Source organism: Dromiciops gliroides, chromosome X (genome assembly GCF_019393635.1).
Source record: "Dromiciops gliroides isolate mDroGli1 chromosome X, mDroGli1.pri, whole genome shotgun sequence".
Taxonomy (NCBI): Eukaryota; Metazoa; Chordata; class Mammalia; order Microbiotheria; family Microbiotheriidae; genus Dromiciops; species Dromiciops gliroides.
Window position 1 is genome coordinate 79417598 of NC_057867.1, and position 23687 is coordinate 79441284.

At 43.4% G+C, this 23687-nt stretch overlaps 1 protein-coding gene across 5 annotated transcripts in view; it reads right to left on the reverse strand.

Annotated features, from left to right (window-relative positions):
• Positions 1–517: 517 nt before the first annotated feature.
• LOC122734067 (phosphatidylinositol-binding clathrin assembly protein-like) overlaps positions 518–23687 on the reverse strand; it is a 38314-nt gene continuing 15144 nt past the window's right edge. Inside the window, exons 10-20 of one of the 5 annotated variants that reach the window (XM_043974750.1) lie at positions 23215–23338; positions 22147–22283; positions 20145–20254; positions 19721–19828; positions 17247–17318; positions 15662–15793; positions 15292–15319; positions 13935–14055; positions 11479–11535; positions 9814–9921; positions 519–1523 (exon numbers count right to left, since the gene is read on the reverse strand). In XM_043974750.1, coding sequence (XP_043830685.1) covers positions 1509–1523; positions 9814–9921; positions 11479–11535; positions 13935–14055; positions 15292–15319; positions 15662–15793; positions 17247–17318; positions 19721–19828; positions 20145–20254; positions 22147–22283; positions 23215–23338 — 1012 coding nt within the window. In that variant the 3' untranslated portion in view covers positions 519–1508. Of the gene's footprint in view, positions 1524–4845; positions 7730–9813; positions 9922–11478; positions 11536–13934; positions 14056–15291; positions 15320–15661; positions 15794–17246; positions 17322–19720; positions 19829–20144; positions 20255–22146; positions 22284–23214; positions 23339–23687 lie in introns of those variants that run through there. The other 4 variants (XM_043974749.1, XM_043974751.1, XM_043974752.1 and 1 more) reach the window with 4 other exon arrangements.

The window sequence follows — 23687 nt, forward strand, 5'->3', positions numbered from 1 at the left end:
TGGGGGCCAGTGAAGGTTTGATTAAATACCTGACCTCATTCAGCTTTGGTTTTACAAGTTAGTGGTTAGAAATTGCAAATTCATATGGTTACAAAAATGATTTTTAAATGCTTAAATTTGGGCATCTACTTCTGGGTGTGGGCATTTTATTCCTAGCACAAAAATGAACAAGTAGTACACTTAAAAGAGAGTAGTAACTTTGGTGAGAAAAGTGTCAAAACACCAGCAGGATACATACAAAACACTGTCCAAAGACACAATAATGCCAGTGCATTCTCTGCCAAATTGGAGGGTATGGATAATGAAAAACTGGAGGTCAAAGTTACAAGACTAATATTTTTCCATTAATCAAACAAATATTTTCATTTTGTTGTTCTCTAAAGGTCCAAAAGCAGGTTCTGAAAATGAGAAAGTCTGCACACAAAGTTCTGTTTAATACAGTTAAACTTTTTATTATCTAAGTAGCCCACATCATGATTAATTAGCCATTTTAATGAATATTCAATTTCATTCAACTTTCTAAATAATTTCATATATATGTGTGAGTATATATATATATATGTATATGTATATGTATATATATACATATATATATATATATATAACTGGCTAGATAGTGGCATTAATGGTAAACACATTTAAAGTCACTGTCCAGTGTAAAAGGTGTGTGAATTCCTTACTAGGCTATTTTTAAGACTGTAGCATTACAGAGAAAATGTGGTTCAAAGGTTATATTTACAGATTTAATTTTTTAAAAATAATTTCTTTAATGTGGCATGCAAAATGATATATTAAGGCTGGATGGCATGGAAACCCTAATTTCCCTATGTTTTAAGCTCATTAATGCTGTATTTTAAAAAACTACCCAACTGTTCAAATCAGCCAAACCTACTACAACAAATAAATAGGGAAAACTCTGTGTAACAAAGGCCCTGGACCCAAGTCCAGGAATTGAAGATGTCTGGAGTAATAAAATTGTAGAAGAAAATCTGGATTATTTTGAGGGTTTGCGGTAAAGACATGTCCTAAGAAAACAGCTTCTGCACCTCCTTAAATGTTCGGAATCACCCTTCATAGCCACATATGTACTTCAGTGTATGTGGCTGTGCTCTCCAGGAGAAAGCTGGGAGCCGTGGAAAGCAGATACAATATTCCATGCCCCATCTCTGGCAGGCCCACTGGCAAATGGATAATGGCTGTTTTCCTTCCCCCATCTTCCATTCTCTCCTTCCCCACCCTCCTTTCTCCATCCCCCTCCCGCTTAAAGGCTATTTTTCCTTAGAAGCCTTTACTTGCCATTGAAAGGTTTCTCAGGTTAAAAAATTAGATTTCACACCATGATGATGATCAATAAGAATCTCAAGAGAACTGGAATTCAAAGCCATGATTTTATTACACTGGAAGATAGTACCCTGATTCTAAGCCTATGCTACCCAAATGGCGGTTGTTCAGTCTCTTCTTCTCTGTGCCAGTGGTGAGGTGTTAACACATCTCCTGCCCTTGGAGTTCTACATGAAGTGGCTCTGTGAGAAGTAGGGGGGGGAGATAGAGAAAGGGAAGGAGAGGGAGAGAGAAAGGGACAGAGAGAGACAGGCAGGGCGAGGGACAGAGAGAAAGGGGGAGAGAGGAGAGAGAGAGAAAAGGGACAGAGAAGGAGAGAAACAAATGGGGGAGAGAAAGGGGAGAGAGGGACAGAGAGAAAGCAGAGAAAGGGAGAAGGGGGAGAGAGAGGGGAGGAAAGAAAGAGGACAGAGAAAAGGAGAGAGGGACAGGAGAGAGACAGACAGACAGACAGTAAGCAAGTAAGGAGAGGAGAGAGACAGGGAGAAGCGGGGAGAAAGAAAGAGACAGAGGAGACAGGAGGGGAGAGAGAGATACAAAAAGTCAATCATTTTGACCCATTTTTTCTGGTTCAAAGTTAACCAATCACCACCATTTTTTCTTTTCACAAACTCCAAATATCTGTTGTTTGTCCTCAGGTCTCAATAGCTCTTAACATCAGAAGAGACAAAAATGAAACCTTAAGATAGATCAGGTGGAAGATGCATTTGGACTGAAGACCTGGGCTCCTGACTGGGCTCTGTTACTTACAATGTGACCTTAAGCAAGTCAAGGTCATTTTCCTTCCTGGGACTTCGATTTCCTTGTCTGTAAAACCAGAGGGTGGGACTAGATGATCTCAAAAGAGCCCCTCCGGTTCCAAATCCATGACTGTATGAACATCAGACCTGAGCAAAATTATGCTGATAATAATAAAATTATTAAGCAAAACAGAAAACAGTTTAAAGCAGGCAGCTGAGTTCATGAAGTACTGGGCTCAGCTTCAGGAAGATCTAAAATCAAATTCTGTGTCAGATAATTACTAGCTGGATGACCCTGGGCAAATGATTTTGAACCTCTCTCAGCCTTAGTTTTCTCATCTGTAAAATGGGAAGAGAGAAAGGGAATAAGTATTTAGATGGTGTCAGGTACTGGGCTTTACAAACATCATCTCATTTGATGCTCACAACCCTGAGAGGTAGGGGCTACTATTACCCCGATCTGGCAGTTGAGGCAGATGGAGGTGAAGAGACTTGGGCACAGCAAGACACACAGCTAGGAAGTACCTATGGTTGGATTTGAACTCAGGTTTTCCTGACCTCAAGCTCTGTACTCTATTCCCTGTGGGACAACAGCACCTAACCTAAATGTTAGTGATTGTAGTCATCATCATCAAACTGAACAAAGCTTTAGTCACTTAATAGCAAGACTGCTTCACTGAAGATTGATTACTCCAAGAAATTGTGAAGCTAGGCATTCCCAGACTCACCCTTTCCCCAAAGCTCCCCTTTCAGAAAGCACGTGAAGAAGACACGCATGTCTCTGCTGAGGGAATCTGAAATCTTTCGCTCTTAAGAGGATGTCTCCTAACTAGAATGAAAATAAAAGAAAGTGCCAGAACCAATGAAAAGGTCTGGGGAGGTGCCGAAAGAGGAAGAACAGAAGAGAGGGAGCTGACCATTACTAGTCATTCCAGATGACTAGTGTTGAATCCTTTCTTTCACCACTGTCTTCTCTACAAATGAGGCAAGGAGAGAAAGAGAGGAACAAGTAAAAAGAGGTCATGATGAAAAGAAATAAAGAATAAACAATCGTAACAATCAACCCGAATAGGCTGAGTTCTGGCATAAAATAGAGGAGGGGAGCAGAGTGGATTAGAAAGCAAAATGTGTTGTTTACAAGAAACACACCTGAAACAAAAAGATTCACACAGAATTAAAATGAGGGGCTGGAGCAGAATTTATTATGCCTCAGGCAAATTTTTTAAATGGAGGAGCAGCAATTATTATCTTAGACAAAGCAACAGAAAAAAATAGACATGGTTAAAAGAGATAAGCAGGGAAACTACATTATGCTTAAAGGCACCATAGACATTAAAATACAACAATACCTAATATAGATGTGCCAAATGGCATAGCATCAAAATAAGTATAGGGAAAACTAATCAAATTGCAGGAAGAAATAGATAGCAAATAGGTAGTTGGAGACTTCAATAGGCCCCTTTCAGACCAAAATAACCCAACAACAAAATCTAAAAAAACCCCAATAAACAAGGAAGAAGTTAAGGACCTGAATAGTTAGATATGATAAACCTCTCGTGATTGGTAAATGGGAACATAAAGGAACATCCATATATTTCTCCACTATGCATAAAACCTATATAAAAATTGGCTGTATTCTATGGCAGAAAAATCTCATAACGATGTAGACAAACAGAAATAACAAACATCTTTTACTGATCACAATGCGATTAAAAATTATAATCAGGCAAGGGCATTTGAAAGAAAAAAATGGAAACTAATAATTTAATCCTAAAGAATGGGTGGATCAAAGAACAAATCACTGAAACAATAGATAACTTAATCAAAGAAAATGACAATTAGACAACATAACAAAACTTTTGTGAGGGAGACAAAGTAGTCCTAAGGGGAAAATTTATATCACTAACACTAATCAAAATAAATAGAAAGAACAGATGAGTGAACTGGGCATGCAACAGGGCCAGAAACAGGGACTGAGCCTATCGTGTGTTTTTTAACATGGGTAACCTCAAGATGAGGAAATTCCCTCTGCCAATGCAGGAAAGTACCTTCTCACCTTAGATAGTGCCCAGAGCACTAAAAGGTCAAGTAATTTGTGTAGAATATATTAAAAAATAAATTATTAAAAACTATTTTACTAAATTATATGCCAATAAAATTGATAACAAATGAAATAGGTGAATACTTACAAAAATATAAACCATCTAGATTAAATGAACAAAAAATAGAGAATTTAAATAACTCAATCTCAGAAAAAAAACTAAACAAGCAATAATGGGGGAAAATGGATTTACAAACATATTCTATCAAGCATTCCATGAAATATTAATTCTAATATTGTTAATTTGTTTAATAAAGTAGGAAAAATGGCATCCTTCTAAACTCTTTCTATGACACATATATGATCCTGATATCTAAACCAGTCCATTATCTCCAATGAATATCAATATGGAAATATTGAATAAAATATTAGCAAAGAGGCTACAACATATTAAAAAGATTATAATTAAAACCACATTGGAGGGGCAGCTAGGTGGCGCAGTGGATAGAGTACCAGCCCTGGAGTCAGGAGGACCTGAGTTCAAATCTGATCTCAGACACTTGACACTTACTAGCTGTGTGACCCTGGGCAAGTCACTTAACCCCAATTGCCTCACATACACAAAAAAACACATCGGATATATACCAGGAATGCAAATCTGTTTCAATATTAGGAAAACTATAGCCAGATCATATTAATAATAAAAACAATACAGATATGATACTATCAACAGAAGCTTTTGACAAAATATAATTAACCTTTTATCTGAAAAATATATGAATAAATGGAACACTAAAGTTAATTTACAGTTTTAGTGCTATGACAAATTATCAAAGGAATACTTCATAGAAGATTCATTTGGAAATCAAAAGATCTAGAATATCAAGGGAAATACTGAAAAAATGGTAAAAATAATGAAAAAAAGATAAAAACAAAGAGAGAATGGCACTTTCAGACCTTAAACTATATTATAAATTGGCAGTCATCAAAGATTAGACAGACAAGGGAGAATCAGACATAACCTAAATTTGATAAGCTTAGAAACAAATTACTTCAGAAATACCTCCCTGTCTCCTAAGAGATACTGGGAAAACTGCAAAGCAGGCTGGCCAAAGAGAACCTTAAACCAATCTTAGAGCAAACACTATATTTCCCACTCAATTCACACTGAGTATGTGACCTGAACGTTTAAAGTCAACAACAAAGATGAAAAGAAGCAGACCACATGCTTTCCACAACCATGGGATGCCAAAAAAGGATAAAGGCAACACAAAAGAATAAAGATAATTTTGATTACATGAGATTGAAAAACTTCTAAAAAAAACCAAAATGAATACACCTAGGATAAGAGAGAGAAGCAGCCAAAGGGGGAAAAGTTTGTATCAAATTTTCAGATAAGGGTTTGCTATCCAAGATAGACAACGAACACACACACGTGTATATATGTATGCCTATATGTTATGTACATAAATACAAGTACATATTATGTATATTATATGTGTGCACACATGTTGTTCAATCATTTCTGACTCTTTGTCACTCCATCCAGGCTTTTCTTGGCAGTGTATGCAGATATATGTATCTAAAAACACATACATATACATATATAATATATAATGTATATGAGTATATGTTATATATTATATATATATATATGTTCTTCTAAATAACTAAAAAGAAGATCATTGCAAATCCCAACCACTCAAAGGTTTTCCCTCATAGCCAGGAAATTAGCCAACATGACAAAAGATGGCAACAGTCAATGAGGAAGGGGTGGTAGAAATACAGGCACACTCATATATTGTTGGTGGAAAGCAATTTGGAAAAGCAATTTGGGATTGTGCAAATAAAGTGGTAAAAATACTCATACCCTTTGACCCAGAGTGTCACTAGGCACATTCCTCAAGGAGGCCATTGATAAAAAGGAAGTCCTTATATACACCCACAAAGTTAGAGCAGCACTTTTTGTGATAACAATGAATTGGAAATGAAGCAGATGCCCATTGACTGGGGAATAGTTCACTACATTGTGGTCCATGAATGTAATGAAATACAACTGTGCTGTAAGAAATGATGTATGTGATGCATACAGAGAAGCCTGGAAAGAGCCACATGAACTGATGCAGAGGGAAGTCAGAAGAACCAAGAAAACAAGCTACACAATGATTACAACAATGCCAATGGAAAGAACAATTCAGAAACAAACCACAGAACAATCAAAAGTGAATGTTGGGAAATTACAAAGAATAAGCTCGGCCCCAAAGATGAGATGAGAAGATGCCCCCTGTACTCCTTTGCAGAACGTCACATGTTTTCATATTTTTTCAATGTATTGATTAGCTGATTCTTTTTTCTTCATTCTCTTTTTTTCTTTTAAAACATTCTCTGTTAGATGGCTCTCTGGGAGGGGGAAAGCACCATATTATTTGAAATAGTTCAATTATCTGATATAGTTCTAGAAATGCTAGCTCTAAGAAATAAGACAAGAGAAAGAAATTGAGAGAAAAGCATAGTAAAGAGGAAACAAAATGATCACTTTTGCAGATAATGATTTTTAAAACCCTAAAGCACTAACTAAAAAATTAATTGAAACAATGACTTTGGTAAAGTAACAGAACATAAAATAAAGCCACAAATCATAAACCTTTCTGTAGATTACCAAGAGAGCCCAGCCAGAAGAACTAGAAAAATAAAATTCCATTCAAAATACCTCTACAGTGTCTAATATATCTGGAAGTCCCTCTACTAAGACATACTGAGGAACTATATTAATACAACTACAAAGCACTCTTTTCAGAAATAAATACAAATAAATGGAAAGATATTCATCATAGTTGGGCCATGCTAATATAATAAAAACCATAATACTATCTAAATTGTTTTACAGACAGATTCAGTGGCATGCTAATTAAACTACCAAAGGGCTATTTGATAGAATAAGGAAAAATCATTTAAAGTTTCATCTAGAAGAACAAAGCCAAGAGAAATCATGAAAAAAGTGAATACAGGACAAAATGTTCTGTGAAGTCAGCCAAAGGTGGGGAGGAAGGTCATCAACGATGGAGGGATGCTTCATGGGGAAGGGCAAGGGGCACTGGAGGTTTTGACTATTGTTGTTTTAAACCTGACCAACTGGTTTATTTCTTGATTTAAAAAAAAATATATAGTTAGTTCAACATAATGGATACAAAGTTGAACTGCTTGTCTGTGCTGCCCTCCATACTTCTTCCTTCTGTTCATTCTCTTCTCTGCATTTCATTAAGGCCCTTTACTTTGTTCTTCTTTCTGACTTTGCCATCAATATCACTAGCCCTCCCATCCCCACCACTACTTTTCCCCTCCCCTCATTCCAAGTCTGAAGATTCAAGCAAACAAATTCCCCAAGTGGCCATGTCACAAAATAGATGTCTCACTCTGCCCCTGAGTCCAACATGCTTCACCCTGGTTCCTCTGGAGATGGGCTTGGCCATGCTTTGATCAGAGTTGTTTTTCTTTACGATGTCATTGTCTTTGGATCAATGGTTCTTGGGATTCGGATCACTTTATTCTGGGTCAATTCACACGTCTTCCAAGGTTTTTCTGAATCCATCCCTTTCTTCATTTCTTACTGCCCGGGAATATCCATTAATTCAGAAACATAAAAGGTATTTAATAAGTATTTTTTTATCATTTAGACATTCCAGGTCACAGAGAGCCAAGAGTCAGACAGCAAGGTAATTATAATAACCAACAGTCAGTCTAGGATGAAAGATCCTTTAGCTGGAAGAACTGTGGAGGGTGTGGGACTATGAGCCCCCATCATTCCCCATCATTCATGGCTGCCCTATCTGTTGGTTTATTTGTTTTTCTTTATTACAAGGGAAATCTCACTGTTGTTAGGGGAAAAAAGGGAATGGTATAAAGTACAGCTCTATGTCAACAGAGAGAAATAGACAGGATGAGGGCTCCCAGGGGAATGATGTACCTTTGCCACCACTGCAAGAAGCAAGAAGTGAAAACGACATCAAAATGACAACCCTGCCTAAATAAATATCCATATTCCATGCCATAACAATCAAACTACCAAAGAATTATGTGACAGAGGCATCAAACATGCAGCCCTACTGAATCAGATTGAAATGTAACTGGGAAATATTTCACAAAGGAAATAAAAATACACTAAAAGCTAGGTAACATTACATTTTAAAACCAAGTTAATATGTGGCCCACAAGAATCCTTATGTATGGATTAGTGCCCCCCCATTTCTCCATGAGTTTGACAACAAAGTAATGACAAAATTCATCTGAAAGAACAAAAGGTCAAGAATGTCAAATGAAATAATGGGGGGGGGGAATGGGAAGGAAGGGAGTTTAGCAGAACCAGATCTCAAACTACACTAAAAAGCTGTGGCTGTTAAAACAATTGGGCAAGAAATAGAGAGGCTGATTAGTGAATTAGATTAGGTGCAGAACATAAAATAAACCCAAAGAACTTGGCTCCTGGGGAAGCAGGGGGGAGGTCTCACTATCTGACAAAATCTGCTATCTCTAGAGCCATATGAAAATGTGTTCCAACTCACAAATAATTAGAGAAATGAAAATTAAAACAACTCTGAGGCCTACCTCATACCCATCAGGTTGGCAAAGATGATGAAAAAGAAAATGACAAATGTTGGAGGGATTGTGGGAAATAGGCATGTCGATGGACTGTTGATGGAGCTATGAACTGGTCCAGCCATTATGGAAGGTAATTTGGAACTCTGACCCCAAAATTGCTAAACTGTGAATGCTCTTTTCAGGTCTATACCCCAAAGAAATTTTTTTAAAAGAAGAGAAGGATCCGTTTGTACAAAAAAAAATATTTATGGCAGCTCTTTCTGTGGTGATGAAGAGCTGGAAACTGAGAGGATGCCCATCAATTGGGGAATAGATGAACAAGTTGTGGTATATGACTGTGATGAAATACTACTGTGCTGTAAGAAATGATGAAAAGGGTGGTTTCAGAAAAGCCTGGGAAGACTTATATGAATTGATGCAAAGTAAAGTGGGCAGAACCAGGAGAGCAATTTATACAATAACAATAATGTTATAAATAATGTCATCATCAACCTTGAAAGACTTAGGGACTCTTATCAACACGATGACCAATCACAACTCCAAACTGATGAAGAGGGAAGTGAGCAGGAGCAAAAGAATAACTTCTAGAAGATTGACAACACTGTCAAGACAATCAACTCTTAAAGACTTAGTAAGTCTGATCAACACAATGACTTGGCATGACTTCAGAGGACTAATGATGAAACATGTTTCCCACTTTCTCCCAAAGAGGTGAAGGGCTCAGAGAGCAGACAGGGACAGACATTTGGGGATGTGACCGATCCAGGGATTTGTTTTGCCTGAGTATGCTCATATGATACAAGATTCTGCACATTTCAGTGGGCAGGGGGAAGTGAGAGGGAGGAAAAGAAATTATTTTTGACTTAAAAAAGGAAACCTGCCTACCTGAAACCCCCAATGTGATGCGAGCAGGCCAGCTCTAAGCAATGGTGTGACTGGCAATGAAGGGCTAATGAAATACAATGAGGAAAGAAGGGGAAGACAACCCAAACTGCAACCCTGTTGGGCCCCAGGATCTCTGCTGACATTGGGGTCCAGCACACCCTTTACCTCCCAACCTTGGCTCATATGCTCCCCCTCCAACCTCCAACATACCTGGGGCCCAGAGACCGGAGCAAAAGGGTTAGTCGTCCTTAAGCCGGGCTGTGCATAAATCAAGGGCTGGGGGGCCATGAGGGGGACTGCTCCCAGTGGAGTCTGTACCTGTAAGTTGGAAAGGACAAAAAAGAAATGTGGAACAGCAGTGGGGGAAAGGTGCATTGAACAGTTCTCCCAGTAAAACATACAGTGTGTCTCCCACAAACCACATGCTGTATACACCAAGTTGGTAGGCACGTGCCACAAGCCAAATATCCCATACTCCAAAGTTCAGGAGAAACTGAAAAAGAAGACACCAGCAGCTGGTCAACGACACTGTTTCAAAAAGGCAACTTCTGTAGGAAAAGGAATCTAGATGAGACTGATATCCTGGATCCAAAAGAAGCTACAGGCAATATCCTTGATGTCTCAGAATCTCAAATGTTCTCAACTGTCAAGTCAGGTCAATAATATTGGCATATAATCCAGAGACAGTTTCACTCGGGCAGCAAGGCGGCATGGTAGATGGCACACAGGGCCTGCAATCAGCAAGACCTGAGTTCAAATCTGGATCCAGATACTTGCTAGCTGCATAACCCAGGACAAGCCACTTTGTCACTGTCTGCCACAGGCGCCTTATCTGTGAAATAAGGATGAAAATAGCACCTCCCTCCCAGGGTCACTTGTGAGGATCCAACGTGAAGCTAAAGGCTGGCCATCATTAATATCATTTTGTATGCCCAATGGGTAGCACACAGCCCGGCACAGAACTTGCTTGATGCTGCTTAAACCTCCCAGGGCTATTGTGAGGCAAACACTTTGTTAACCGTGAAGCACCGGCTAGAGAAACAGGAGAAAGTAGTTGTTCTGTTCTCCCAGGCATCCAGGCTAACTTCTGAGCTGCCATCTTGAATTCCTCCCTTTTGGCCCCTTTAACTGAGTAATCATCGGGTCCCCAGCTAGTGCAGCTCAGAATACAAGATCTCAAAAGGCAATAATGAAGAATGAAAAAGCAGGTGAGGAGAAACAAAGAGTAGACCATAAACCCTTGAAGAGATGTACCAGGCTGGACAAGAGAACCAAGAGCCAGTCAACTCTCTTTTATCTGCACACGGCTTGCTCACATAGTAGCTACTGCCAAGCAAAGGCCCCAGGCAGCTCTGTCTGAGGACCTTTTCTCATGGCCGGCCCTCTCTGATATCCATCCACTTTGTCTGATGGTTTTCTTGGTGGACCATAGCTTCTTTGCTAATGCCATTACTAAAGATGAAAAAAAGAGAGATTTCTCTATGTCCAGTTGAGGAAGGGACCAAGGTTTGCCCTTTGCCCCTGAGGCCCTGACACTGAACACAGCCCACTTTTCCAAGTACTTGACAGAGCAGAGGCCACAAAAACAATCAGCCAAGCTGGGCTAACCTTCCTCTCTCCTTTCCTATGAAAAGATTCAAGGTTTGTTAAATGAACAGATTGTAGGTAAGGTGAATACAAGTGCCTAAATTCCTCATATCTCTGAGTCCTTGAACTATGTCGAGGCTTCCCCAACCCGCTAGTATTCAGGGGCCACTGTGAGGGAGAGGGATGTCCATAGCTCTTTGATTTTCAATCGTGTGTTGTTGTGCCCCGAGTTAGTGCCAATAAAGAGTCTCGGCTCTCTTATTACACTTAAGCTAGTGGGCTTCTTACCATGCCATATACAGGCAGCTGATGCGTGGTCACTGGATAGGATATGGGGACAGGCACCTGGAATAATGACAAAAGAAGTCTGTAACATTATATACAATTCACTTGATTAGCACTATTGAGGCAGCAGGAAATGAAAAAATGTTTTCTAGAACTTTCCTTGTTGGGGTGGCCAGAACTATTATTTCATTGGTAGAGGGAACTTCCAGTATGAAAACGATCTCCTCCGGGGGCGGCTAGGTGGCGCAGGGGGCGGCTAGGTGGCACAGTGGATAAAGCACTGACCCTGGATTCAGGAGTACCTGAGTTCAAATCCGGCCTCAGACACTTACTAGCTGTGTGACCCTGGGCAAGTCACTTAACCCCCATTGCCCCGCAAAAAAAAAAAAAGAAGAAAATTATCTCCTCCATTGCATCCTGGCACCTCATATGTAAGTTCTAGATCTAGAGAGTCCCTTGGGGTCCCATGGTCACAGAGCTAGGAACAGAAAGACTTGAATCCAGGCCTTCTTGATTCTCTCTCTACTAGCACACTAAGAGACCACATTTCTAAGCAAAGCTACACATGCAGCTTACTAACAGCCTCTGTTTAGGCACTAGGATTTTCAGAGAAGAGAGGGCTGATACAGCTTACAGGGCACCCTGGCACGGTTTTGCTCCTTGACTCAATTCTGTCTAGGGAAGCCAGGCCCAAATCACTCTCCTCACAATAACCCTGTGACACTGACCTCTAGTGAGAGGGAGGCCATTACTCGTGCCCATTACACTCTGGACTCCTAACTGATGGGACAGACTAGAATCTGTCCCTGCAGCTTGCCCTCATTGCTCCCAGCTCTACCCTCTGTGCCCAGATATGGTCAATCAAATGCTTCCTTCACATAGCAGCCCTCCAAATACTTGTCACACACACCCCCCGCCCCTCCAGTCTTCTTTTCTCCAGGATAAACATCTTCAGATGTCATGGATTTCATCCTGGGTTCCCTTGTCTGAACTCTTTCTAGCTTGGCTGCAGGGAGCACAGGGCTCCAGGGCAGTAAGCATACATATCTCCTTCATTAGCTCATCTGGAGCACACAATCTGGTAAAGCCCTGAGGTCTCGTCTACACTGGAAGTGGATTCTTTGAACTTAAGTGTAAAAGTGTACACTTATCTCTATTATAGAAGAAGATTTGGCTATGTCAGTCCCTTGCTCAAGAACATTTCAGTGATGTTCCAGCCAAGATGGCTACCTAAACAGAGGCAGATCACCCAGTTCCCATAAACCTACTCCTGCAAAAATCTGAACTTTGTGAGCAGCTAGGTGGCTCAGTGGATAAAGCACTGGTCCTGGATTCAGGAGGACCTGAGTTCAAACCCGGCATCAGACACTTGACACTTACTAGCTGTGTGACTCTGGGCAAGTCACTCAACTCTCATTGCCCTGTTCCCCCCCCCTCCAAATATGAACTTTGTACCAGACTGAATGACCAAGAAATCCATTGAGAAACCATTCTAAGTGACTTCTTCCACCCTGGAACTAACAACAACAACAACAACAACAACAACAACAACAACAACACCCAGAAGCCCACAGGCAACAGAAAGAAAAACTGTGGACAAAGCCAAACCTGAGGCAGGTAAAAGAGTGAATGGCCTTCCAGTGACCTGGGAAAGGCCAAAGTCCATGGAATGAGGGGGGAGCAGAGGCTCCATCTCGCCTCCAACCTCAAGAACACCCCCTAGGGTTAAGTAGGAATCTACAGAAGGGTCCTTAGAACTTACTAGAAGCAACATCAGGGTGTGGCTCAGAACCTTCATGTCCTCGGAGGGATTTGAAGGAGTTAAATAAGAAAAACAGTGGATCTGGGAGCAAGGTACATTGGTTCTGTTCTGAGGGTTGGAAGAGGGGGAAAAGATGAGAGAGAAAAAGGAGAAATATACCAGTATAGAAAGGAGAAAGAAGGGGTAGAACTTGCTATTTCTCATTATTGGAATGGGTGAGAATAGAGAAACATAGAAGAAAGGGAGGAAGAGTGGACATCAGATGAGCCTCACTAATCTGAAATGGACAAAGGAAGGTTGCAAACACAAAAACAATTTGGCATCGAAATCTAAGATTGCTTGCATTCCATCTTCTTAGGTACCACATACAACCCAATGTATTAGCTCATCAAGATCTTTAGGGATCCTCGGTCATCCAAAGTGCCAGTTATCTCACTCAGCTGTGTCATCTGCCAGGTGACTGATACAAGTGGTGAACATCACAGTGCCAACAGCAGAGCCTGCAAGACTACCTTCCAAAGTCTCTTGGGTCTTCCTCGTGAGAAAGATGGGGGATGGAGGCAAAAAAATGTCTTTCATGACCCACATATTCTCCCCTGGCCATTCTCCCAACCCAGGTCCTAGTGCATGGTGAATAAGTAAAAGCAAAGAACACAAGACAAAAACCACCATGTGTTGATGTGGGGGCAGCTATTACCATATGTGGAACAGAAGAGATGGTAGCAGGACTCCAGGTGGTTGATGTGCTGGTCTTCACCTGCCAGTTTATTCCCCCAGTCATTTTCTTCTCAGGCGGTTGATTCCACTGTATGTCAGATCTAAAACGAGATGGAGAAGTGAGCCTTTTCACAGAGTGGCCTTGTCACAAGGAGGAAATGAGCTGAAAACCCAAGCAGCCGGTGCATGCTGCGTCCTGAGTAGGATGCAAAATGTAGGTGACAAAGGGTGTTCACACACATACAAATAACTATTCAAAAGAACCACTAAGTCTAAAAGAGAGGTACAAACTAGGTGAATTCCAAGGGGGTAGGGGGAAGCCCTCCCTCCTGGCCTCTGCCTGGCACAAGGCCCAGCTCAGGCACCCGCCTTTTGGTAGCCCATCCCTCAGGAGTCTAGAGTCCTAGGGCCATCCTTCTACTACATATTTCCTTACCAGTCTGCATATCACATACCCAATCAAAAGAATCAGAATAGTTCCTCAAGGCCCCAATGCTTAGCACAGTGCCCTTCCTAGAGTTGGTACCAGTGTACAGGATTTCTATAACCCAGGAGATAGTCTCGGGGAGCTGCTCTGCCTATCCCATCTACCTGCCCAAAGCCTGCTTTCAAAGGAGGAAGCTCCCAGCATGACATCAGTCCCCCTAGCTTGTAACCAGGGTGACATGAGCCCTGAGGGAGAGCCTGCTGTGGACCCAATCCAGCCTTCACAACAGCCTCAACAGCAGTTGTTTCCAGAAATATTGCTGGGGCCCGATTCTTCTACTTAAGATCACAGACTTAGAGCTGGAAGAACTGAATTTAAATATGATGACGGACACTCCCCTGGGAGAGTCACTGAACTGATACCACTTGGGTAAGATTCCATGCCGTCAGAGTGCTGTTGGCCAACTTTGTAATGTCGACCACTCATTCACAGCCCCAGCTTCCATGATCTGAGATCCAGTCCAGTCCAGCCTAGCCATGGCCTGGACAGCATTCCCCTCACCCCCCAACATCATCTTTGGGGCCAAACTGCTCCTTGTATTTGGGTCTTGCCTAATGTCACATGTTTGTAAAGCTCACGTTAGGTAGGTCATCCCAGTGTGCATGGACCTCAGGAGGGAGGACACTGTCCCCCTCTTCTTGGCTGGTTTAAGTGCTCATCGCTTGAGACAGGTTTGAAACTTTCAGTTGCCCTCCCACAATGCCAACTGCCCAAGTTCTTTAGCTCTAAGACAGCAATGTCTTAGACCCAAGAGGGAACTTTTAACAAGTAATTCTGGCACTAAACCTGTAGCAAGCTTTAAGTTCCAACATTGAACTACTAGCTGCCCTTTTTCAAAAAAATAACTTACTTTTTGGGACTCGCTCCGAAGTCAAGATCTGTTTTAACAAAACAAAACAAAAGAAAATACATCACTTTTCTTTAAAGTGCAACTAGAAGGTGCCACAATGGGTAGCCACAGGGCATTAGGCTCGGAGGTAGGAAGAACTGAGTTCAAGTCCAGCCTCAGACACTTCTGAACTATGTGACTCTGGGCAAGTCACTTTACCTCTGCCTGCCTACCTCAGTTACCTCATTTGTCAAATGAGGATCATAATAGCACCTCCCTCCCAGGGTTGGTGTGAGGATCGAATGCAACATTTATAAAGTGCTAAACACAGTAGCTATTATTAGCATTAAGTTATGTTTAAGTTGAAATGGCAAGCAAACTGAGCACTTACTTCCCATGAGGTTGGCAAGGGAGGCGTCCAGGTCACTCCCAAGGACCGGCCCACTCTGCTGGTTGAGTGTAACCTCTTTGGGCTCCTGAACAGCGATGGCTGGTGGGGCTGCGGTGTTATCCGAGCCCAGACCTGCAAAGCAGAGAGGAATCAGAAGCCAACCTGGCTGTATTTGTTTTAAGAAAGCTCTGGCCAGAATGGGTGGGGAATGGGGGGCCTCAACTTCTTGACAAGTGGGGGGTGGTGGCTGTGGCAACAAAAAGACATGCCTTGCAGATCCAATTTCCAACCCCTGAAAAACAGGCCCATGGGGCAGTTTTCACCTGTTCATGGAGCTGACGAGACTTTTAAGGCTTTTTCATTTTTTTTAAGGTAACATTTCTATAGCCCTAATTGGACGATCTCATTGGAGCTTCACAACAACCCTGGGAGGTGGCTGCTGTTATTATCCCCACTTTACAAGTGAAGAAACTGAGGCAGACAGAACTGAAGTGACTCGCCCAGGGTCCCCCAGTTAGTAAGTGCCTGAGGCTAGCTCTGATTCCAAGTCCAGAACTCGATCCATTAAGCAACACTGCCTATAAATAAGCCACAGAGAAAGTACCACATGATTGCAAAAGTCTACCAAATGATGGTCGGAATGTTGTCTCAATGGATACTGGGAACCGGTTGAACATCCTGAGGTATTTACATCAGTGTCCACTTTCTATGCTTATGAATTAATGCCTCTAAAGAAGCTCTCCCCACAAGGACTACACAACTGTCTGTACCCAAACACTAGATTCTAAATATAGCCTATGAGCAAGCGGAGCAATCGTATTCCACCCCCGTGGCTCCTTGCTGCTCATGTCCAGAGACCACAGAGGAAGGAAGCTGGACAACGGCTGCTCCAGACAACACTGGGCTGCCAGCTGAGCTGAGCATCTCGAGCCTAACAAGGCCCAAACACCTCGTTGCAGAGGGCACCACCATCCTCCCCGAGACCCTCTGGGATGCCAAGAGGGTCACTGGGTTTGGAACGCCACAGATCCAAGAAGGGGCTATAACGTGGTGCTTTCACTTCTACAACCTCTCTCCCAGCCTTTGCTTCCTCTCTGCTCATGTGGTCATCTCCCTCTGACCCTTCCCCAACACATCCTCCATGGAGCTTCCAAAGTGATATTCTTTTTTTTTTTTTTGGCAGGGCAATGAGGGTTAAGTGACTTGCCCAGGGTCACACAACTAGTAAGTGTCAAGTGTCTGGGGCCAAATTTGAACTAAGGTCTTCCTGAATCCAGGGCTGGTGCTCTATCCACTGAGCCACCTAGCTGCCCCCAAAGTGATATTTTTAAAGTACATCACCAGGCTGCTACTTCTCAGGAAGTGTCAGTGGCTTCCTACTCCCTCTAAGATCAAATAACAAACTCCTCTGCTTGGCATTTAAAGCCCTTCACAATCTGGCTCCAGCTTCGATTCCCATCTCCCACTTCCAGGCCTTTGCAGTGGCTGGGTCCCCCATGCCTGGAATGTTCTCTCTCCTCACTACCACCCTGAGCCCCAGGGCAAGGCCTGTCTTTTGCAAGGGCTTCCTAGCAGATCTTCCTACCTCCCCTTGTTCTTGTCTCTTTCTCTTTTCCTCCACTGCCAGAACAATCCTCAGCAAGGGCCTGCTGTTTGTCTGCTTCCAAAGTGCCTGGTAAGTAAAGACTCCCAGAATGAGAAAAGGGCCACAGAAGGAAATAACAGCTTCACTCGGAAGAAGAGAGCTATTAGCAGCAGCTGCTATGGGCCCCCGACTGCCTTTGGGAAATCTGCACTCCAACATCTTATAGGCTGGCATGGGTGCCACGGACCAGGGGCCAGAATCTGTTTGCTATTCCCTATTCTGTACCTTGGTGCCACCCTTGGTGCCACCATCTGACCTATGAGTGCCTGGCTGTGCCAGTTCTGGCTCTGTGAAGAACTGGGTAGTGTGTCTGGAGCTCCCCCACTAGACTGTGAGCTCCTTGAGGGTAGGGCCTGTCTTTTGCCTCTTGTAGTATCCCCAGCTTTTAGCTGTTTAGTGATTGGCTGACTTAGAATATGAGCTCCCAAACAGCCCGAGGAAGAGGCTCCAGGGCTCCCCAAAGGCAGGCTAACAAATACATTCTCCCTCACTGTCTGCACTGAGACTGTGCAGAATGATTCTTTCCATCAAAGAAGAGTGACAGGCAGCCACCGGGCAGCTGTTGTCAAAGCCAGACCCATCCCGGCTGGGAGCCCAGGCCTGGGCAAGTCAAATTCATTCTCCTCTGTGCCCCAGGAGCCAATCTAACACTATGACAGAATAGGCCCTAACCTGCTAATCAAATAGCAGCTTTACCCCCTGCTGTGATCAGGTGATATTTGTGAGTTCAATGAAGCTGTCCCCATGGCCAAGAAAAGCCCCCCCCCAAAGCTGCTTGTGAAACCCTGCAGCCTCTCTATTCTTCCTCCCCCTTCTCCTCTCACACCCTCCAGGGACCCCAGGATGCAGGCAGTGCCCCCCCACTCAGTCACTGGGTTTTTCCTTGTGGACTGGAGGGGACCATGTGGGAAAGGCTTTGGCTCAAACTCACCCATCCCAAGATGGCAGAGATGTGATCCATCCAAAGAACATACAAGAGAAAACAGAGAGAACATATCAGGGTCAACAAAGGTCACTCATAACATGAAATGAAGGGAAAGCATTTGGAATTCAAGTTTATTTTAGGTTCCAAATTCTCTCTCCCCTACCTACACCCATTGAGAAGGTGAGAAAAACAAGGTCCATGACAAACATGGAGAGGCATGAAGAACAAAGTTCCCATTAACCATGTGCAAAGGGGAGGGGAGGGAAGGGGAGATGAGAAAGAGGAGAGGGAGAGGAGCTTGAATTTGCCCTTGAGTCCATCCATACTCTCTGGAGGTGGGCAGTGTGTTTCATCATGAGTCTTCTGGAGTTGTAGTGCATCACTGTGTTGATCAGAATCACTAAGTCTCCAGACACTATTACGTTATTGCTGTTACTCTACAAATTATTCTCCTAGTTCATATAATTCTGCCCAGGTTTCTCTGAAAACATCCCCTGTATCATTTCTTACAGCACAACAGTAGTCAGCAAATGAACATTTATTAAGTGCTTTTATTTTTGTTTATTATTTATTTTTAATATTTATGTATTATGTTCCAGGAACTATGTTAAAGGCTGGTATTCTGTCATCTTCATATACTCTAAATTGTTTGTCATTCTTCAATTGATGGACATCAGTTTCCAATTTTCTGTCACCACAAAAAGAGCTGCTATAAGTGCTTTTTGTTCATATATGTCCTTTCCCTTTTTCCTCTCTTTGGAGTATAGATCTAGTATTGGTATTGATGGGTCAAAGAGTTAGTGTTTTGGGCACAGCTCCAAATTGCTTTCCAGAAATTCTGGGCCAGTTTGCAGCTCCACCAACAGTGTACCTGTTTTCCCACAGTCCCTCCAATATCTGTCATTAAGAAAAGTATTTTCCCACTTTCCCACTGACTGAGCCCCATGTGAGCCAAGTTACTTATTACATGTGGATAAAATCTTGGCTCAATGCTTCCCCAAAGCAGTGAGTTTATGAACCTGAACACTCCCTCCCATGGTGCAGTGTCATTAGCTGCTGTGGCCAGAACTGTCCTGTAACCTGGTGGCTGAACACTGGGACTCAATGAAGTCAAGCCTCTGAATCCAGACAACCCTTGAAACCTTGCCCATTGGCACTGTACCAGATCTCACTCACCTCCAAACCTTGAAGAACGCTTGGAAGATCTTAGTGGAAGCAAATCAAAGCCTGTCTCAATGGGCTCACCCCTTGGTGCGCTTAAAGCTGCCACCACTAGTAAGGCCAGCCCCTAAGTGGGCCTGGCATCTCACAGCCGGGGACGGGGCTTCCACCAGACTTCCCACTTGAAGACAGTCACAAGTATTTAATACTCGGAGTGCTTATGTCTGGCAACAACTGTTGACATCAAGCCAGAGAGTGGCCTGGTGGCCAGAGAACAGGTAGAGAATATTACTGTGGGGAAAGATTACGAAGAAGATGAGGCTGTTACCATTTGCTGTTCTGCACTCTGATCCCAGTCCCTTTGATCCAAACACAGAGTCAAAATCCACAGGAACTTCTGAAGGAGCAGAATCTGGACAAGCTGATGGAAAGAGCCCTAAGAAGTAAGTGAGACATATAAAGGCACTATTATGGGGTGAAAGTACAAATACAAGGTGGGTCAAAAGTCACGAAGGGGTTATAATATTTAATAACTCCTTGATTTTTTGTCTTGAATTTACATTACATGTGAAAAATCAAATCTCAGTAAAGGCTAAATTATGCTTGGTGTATTTTGTTTCAGAAGGCAGAAAAAAGATACCCTTTTAAAACAGTCATAATGAGTACTGCCACAGGAAGGGCTGAAATCAGAATGGAAGCCCTGATTTCCTAGCACAAAGACAGCCTCAGTATCTCGGCCAGAGTCCACTCACCTGCTCCCCAGGTTTGGCTTGGGGGTGTTCCTATGGCTGGAGTCATACTCTGTGCGGTGAAAACGAAGGCAGGCTGAAGACCAAAGAGATCACCAGAGATGTTGGGCAGACTGGGGAAAGAAAGGGACACAGAAAAAGAGGGGCTGTGAACCACTCTAAATCAGCTGATGGTGGACTGGAAAAAGTTCCTGCTCAGAAGGGTTTCCAACAGAAACCATCTCTGGAAGGCAGCAGAAAGTACGGAGAGAGATATGAAAGTGTGCGCACATGTGTGTGTGTGTGTGCGTGAGCATGAGCGCGTGCATGCGCACGAGCACACACACACACACACACATCCCTGTGGGATTTGAAAAAAAAAGATACTACCCCATCTTTGAGAAAGCTACATCCAGGAAGGGTAGCCAAGATTCACCCCAAACTCCTCCTGAAACAGTCAGAAAATGCAGCAGACCCAATCCTAATGGGGGTAGCTAGAAAAAGTCACTGTGAGGCATCTGTTTGGCCCAAGTGGGCCTAGGAAGTCAATGAGGTCTGTAGACAAGGGGACAGGGTTGGAGCAGGAGCATGCTGAGCTCAGGGCTCTCAACCACCTGATGAGAAGCCCTAGACCCCACTTAGGGCATCCTGAGGTTCTCTCAATTTCATCAGGTTTTTCTTTATTTGTTCCATTTGGATTTTAGAGTTTTCTCTAACTGAATCTGGTGTGCCAGGTTAAATGGATACTTAAGAGCTGAGGGTTTCTGTCACTCCTGAAAAGAAATCTCTTTCCTGTTGTCATTTTCTGGGGTGGGAGCAGGGGAGGTCAGCAAACTAGTGGCCAAGAGACAAATTGGGCCCACACTTGGTTTCCATAAGGCACCCCACCGTTCCAGCTAGGAAGAGGCTCTACATTTTTTGATATGACAAAACCTTGTTTCATTTTGAAACAATCGGGGGCAGCTAAGTGGCTCAGTGGATAGAGCATGGGACCTGGATTCAGGAGGACCTGAGTTCAAATCCGGCCTCAGACACTTGACACTTACTAGCTGTGTGACCCTGGGCAAGTCAGTTAACCCTCATTGCCCTGAAAAAAGGGGAAAAAAAGAAAGGAAAAATGCAAAGGGAATCATTTTGAAACAGTGCTTCTCACTTCTCAGAGGCTGGCCTGTAAAAGCCCTCACTTTGACCTGAGAGCTATAGTTTGCTGACCACTAGAGTATAATAATGGAATTATTTGGGGGGTATTCCTGATCCTGGGCTAAGTAAGTTTCTTCCATGACATCTCTGTGCACCTAATGACTACTCTTGATGCCAACTGTTCTTTTTTTTTCTTTCTTTCTTCCTTTCTTTTTCTGCTGAGTTCCTGACCCTCTCATTTCATTGGTAGAAGGCACTCCCAATGAGAAAACTCCTGCAATAATATAGATCAGCACCAGTTTTCCAACTCAGTCTGACAGGGCACTGTGAGAAGTGACCTGGCCAGGGGTCCCCCAGCCATGGTGGGCTCAAGGCAGGGCCTGAATCCATTAACCTGGTGCCTCCTGGAGAACAGAGCTGGGTTTTTAGGGCACGTCCTAATCAGTGCTAGCTGACTGCCCTGGGTCTTCGTGACTCAGGAGTTGGTCTTCCATCTCTATGAACCACTGCCTCTCCCCTGATCCAGGGCTGAAATCTTGGATGAAACATGAGTGTGAGAGGGCCAGATGGGCAAAGTCTTGGCTATCCACAGTGATGCCGACATTGGGAAACAGATGCATGGAATGTGATCATGAAAAGGCAGTTGGGGGAGGACTACCCAGTGAAGATGCCAGCAGGCCAAAAAGGAGAAACCAAAGAGGCTTCGAGTTTGACCAAGATTACTGTGGCAGATGGGGCTAGTGGGGCAGCCAGGGGATGAACAACGTGAGCGCCCCCCCCACCTAAGAGCTGCCCACCCTCAGGGCAGGGAGGAAGTAACGGCTAAAATGTGGTCCTTCATAATCCAGACACCTCTGCACCATGTAGAGCAGCAAGCTCATCTCACCTGGTGGGTGGAGGCATCACAGCAGCAAAAAGGTCTGTAGCAGGAGAGGCACCCATGCTTTTCCCTGCTAAAATCCTTGGAGACTCAGCTGCACAGGCAGAATTGGGGATCATAGGAATTTCTTTTAAACGTTTCTCCTAGAAGAAGATGACAGCACAGCTGAACCAAAAGGGATTGACTCAGGACGAAGGCCTGCACCAAGTGGTACCAAATCTGGAGTTTGGAGAAGTGGCATTGCACAGTTTCAGAACACACAGACATTCATTTAGAATATTCTAGTTTTTAAAAGTGGTTTCACTACCTGACTTGGCCTTATTTTCTACACATGAGTATTGCCACAGGAAGGGCTGACTCCCTTCAACTCCCACCAGCCCCTAAAGGCTTTGCTCAAAACTCACCTCTTCCAAGAAGCCTTCCCAGAATACTCTACCCAAGCCTGCTCCCAGCCCATCCCCTGTACCTGCTGGTGCTTGCTCACAACCACCCTGGCAGATAGGGCAGGAGCGTATCAGTTCCCCTGGCTGGTTCATGATACAAGCCCTCGGATTTCAAGTCTACTTTGCTTGCCATTCTACTTAGTTCTACTGCCCCCTGCTCTCTATACCTTGACTTGTGGCCCTTGAACTGTTCCCCAATTGTTTAATGTGTAGTCTACCCTCAAGATGTCAGGAGGATACAAAGGGAGAAAATATATTAAGTACTCTCTAGTCAGAGGAAGAAAAAAAAATGTTACAGCAGCAAGAGGTGTCACTGTCTCATCTTACCCAAATCTCCAAGCAGAGACAGGCCAATCAGTGGCTCAGCTGGAATGAGAGTCAGTTACAGTGGGGCCAGTACTAGAAATGCCCTTCCCAGCCTCCAGAAATGGAAGTGAAGCCCAGCCACCTTTTCCACTCAGAACCAGAACCAATTACATTTCAAAGATCTACTTTGGCTAAGATTCCAAGCTCACCCACAGTGACTTCTGGATTCAGGATCTGTGTTTCTAGCCTTTGGATTGCCTACCACAATGCCCCAGCAGGGTCAGAGCCCAGAACCCCTAATGTGTCTGCCTGGAACACAGCCTACCTTCAAGGCCTGCAGTCGGGCTTGGTCTTCATCCAGCATCTGTTTCTTCTGCTTCTCAACCACTCTGCTAAAGGCCTTCCCGGTGTTGGTAAGAGTGGACACGGCACTCGAGAGGCTGTTTGCTCTGTAATACATGTCATCATGAGGAATGTTTGCTTGAACAAAAACCATTTGAGGAATGAAAAATAAATCAAACTTCCAGTCCACTGTGTCACCGTGATGCTAAGGGGGGAAGGGGCAGGGAGCATGGCATGGGTACTACCAAAGGCATGTGTGGATCCAAAGTACCAAGGACAGCTCCATCTTTGGGGTCATCCTAAATGACCGGGAAGGGACACATTCACAAGTGAAGTGAGTATAAAACCCAAAACACAGACCTTGCCTAGACCCTGATCCTGCCCAGAGCTACCACCTCATTCTCTTTCCTTTCTTTCACTGGCCAATTTCTTTGAGGTTCTCCCCTATGCGATCCA